Source organism: Epargyreus clarus, unplaced genomic scaffold, assembly GCF_041222505.1.
Source record: "Epargyreus clarus isolate Ecla_fem2 unplaced genomic scaffold, WU_Ecla_fem_2.2 ptg000033l, whole genome shotgun sequence".
Classification (NCBI taxonomy): Eukaryota; Metazoa; Arthropoda; class Insecta; order Lepidoptera; family Hesperiidae; genus Epargyreus; species Epargyreus clarus.
Window position 1 is genome coordinate 6,635,640 of NW_027332238.1, and position 1,861 is coordinate 6,637,500.

A 1,861-nucleotide genomic window follows, 5' to 3' on the forward strand; every position below is an offset into this window, starting at 1 on the left:
AAAAATTCGGGTCGCGGAGCCGAATCTCGTCCACCTAAGGTGTTACGATAAAGGGTGGGTGGGCGGGCAAATTTTTCCGATTTTTCGGGTATAAAACCAGGAATTCCGGGAGAACCACCACTCCTACAGAGACGCGAGTGGTGTCTGCGGATAGGTGTTATTGCAACGGAGCTATTAATGCAAAAATGGAAGAAATCTAACGAGGGGGGGCCAAGAAATATGCGAAAAACTGATTTCAAAAAGTGCAAAAATTAAGAATTCGATTAATTTGAAAAATATTTATCTGACAGAAGAAAATGAGGTATCCGGTGAAAGGTTAGAGAGAGACGAATCCGAGGACACCAAAAATGTTGAGATGCGACGAAGGAATACGGAGAAAATGGCTTTCAAAATTGAAGAGAGTATCGGTTAGGTTAGGTTAGGTTAGGTTAGGTTAGGTTAGGTTAGGTTAGGTTAGGTTAGGTTAGGTTAGGTTAGGTTAGGTTAGGTTAGGTTAGGTTAGGTTTTTTTTTTTTTTTTTTTTTTTTTTTTTTTTTTTTTTTTTATTTCATGATTCCCCCGACATAATCAGGGACTTTGTCCATCTTGTCTTTTTGGAAGTACCCTCCTCCTTTAATCATCTGGCGCTTGATTGCGCATTACCGTTTATTTTTCTCACGCACGCTTTTATATTACTCCGCATTACTGCTGTTTCTTTTGAAAACAGTCTCCATCACCCCCTCGGCAAACAACATAAATTGCTCCCTCTTTCTACCCCCCATGATTTCCGCAACCGTGCTCTCCCCGACATTCACTCCAAGCTTTTGCTGTAAGTCCTCCCTCTCGCGCCCGAAGACTGGACATTCAAACAGGATATGAGGTACCGACTCCGGCACGTCGGGATCACACGTGCACGATGGGCTTTCCTTGCACTTGAAGCGGTGCAAGTATTCGGAAAGCCCGCCGTGCCCCGTGAGGACTTGTGTCTGGATCCCAAACGGCCTCAACTTCCTCACTATCCTGTATGCTTCCAGCGCGCAAGGGAGGAACATACGCGTGATGCCGGCGGTCGTCCCACTCTGATATCGCCGGTTCCATTCGTCAAGCGTGTTCAGCCGGAGCTGCCGCTTGGCGTATGAAACCGGACACCGGTCATAGGACACTTCACCTTGTGGCCGGAGTGCAGCATCCTTCGCTAGCGAGTCAGCCCTCTCATTACCTTCTACCCCATTGTGTGCTTTCACCCAAAAAAGGTTCAGTTTTTTGGGTGGAATATTTGGTGTTGTTAAATTCTGTCGCACTTTGAACGCAATGGGGTGAAGGGAGACATTGTTAACTACGGTCTCGAGGGCCGATCTCGAGTCGCAAAAAATGCTGCACTCCTGTGCCGCGCTTTCGGCCGCTAACGCGGTCGCTCTTTCGAGCGCCAGCAGTTCCGCCTGGTAGACGGAGCAGACCGAGTCCAGACTAAGCTGATGAGACTCTGTCTCGGTGTTGTTTATCCACACGGACAGGGCGGCTCCCACCTTCCCCTCTATCTTTGAGCCGTCCGTGTAGATATGTAGGCTCCGACCGTCAGGCTGGTCTGGCTCCCCGTCTCCAGGCAGATGCGCAAAAGACAGCTCGCCGCCGTGTGCGGGGTGAGGCATGTCCAGAAAACAGACTGGCTTCTCCACTTCTCGGTTCCCTATCACTCGCTGGGAGAGTCCTCTCTTTATCTCATAAAGATCGGCTGCTTCTTGAATCCGAAGATCCAGCGGAAGCAGCCCAGCGAGTATTAGAGCCGAGTTGAGGGAGACCGTCCGGTACGCCTTTACTATTTTCTGAACGAAACCCCGCTGCACTGTGTCGAGCTGCCTTCGTACGCATTTCTTGCGCGCCG

At 49.5% G+C, this 1,861-nt stretch overlaps 1 protein-coding gene across 1 annotated transcript in view; it reads right to left on the minus strand.

Annotated features, from left to right (window-relative positions):
* Window positions 1-671: 671 nt before the first annotated feature.
* LOC140755388 (uncharacterized) overlaps window positions 672-1,861 on the minus strand; it is a 1,473-nt gene continuing 283 nt past the window's right edge. Inside the window, exon 1 of the mRNA XM_073090584.1 lies at window positions 672-1,861. This exon is cut by the window's right edge and continues 283 nt beyond it. Coding sequence (XP_072946685.1) covers window positions 672-1,861 — 1,190 coding nt within the window.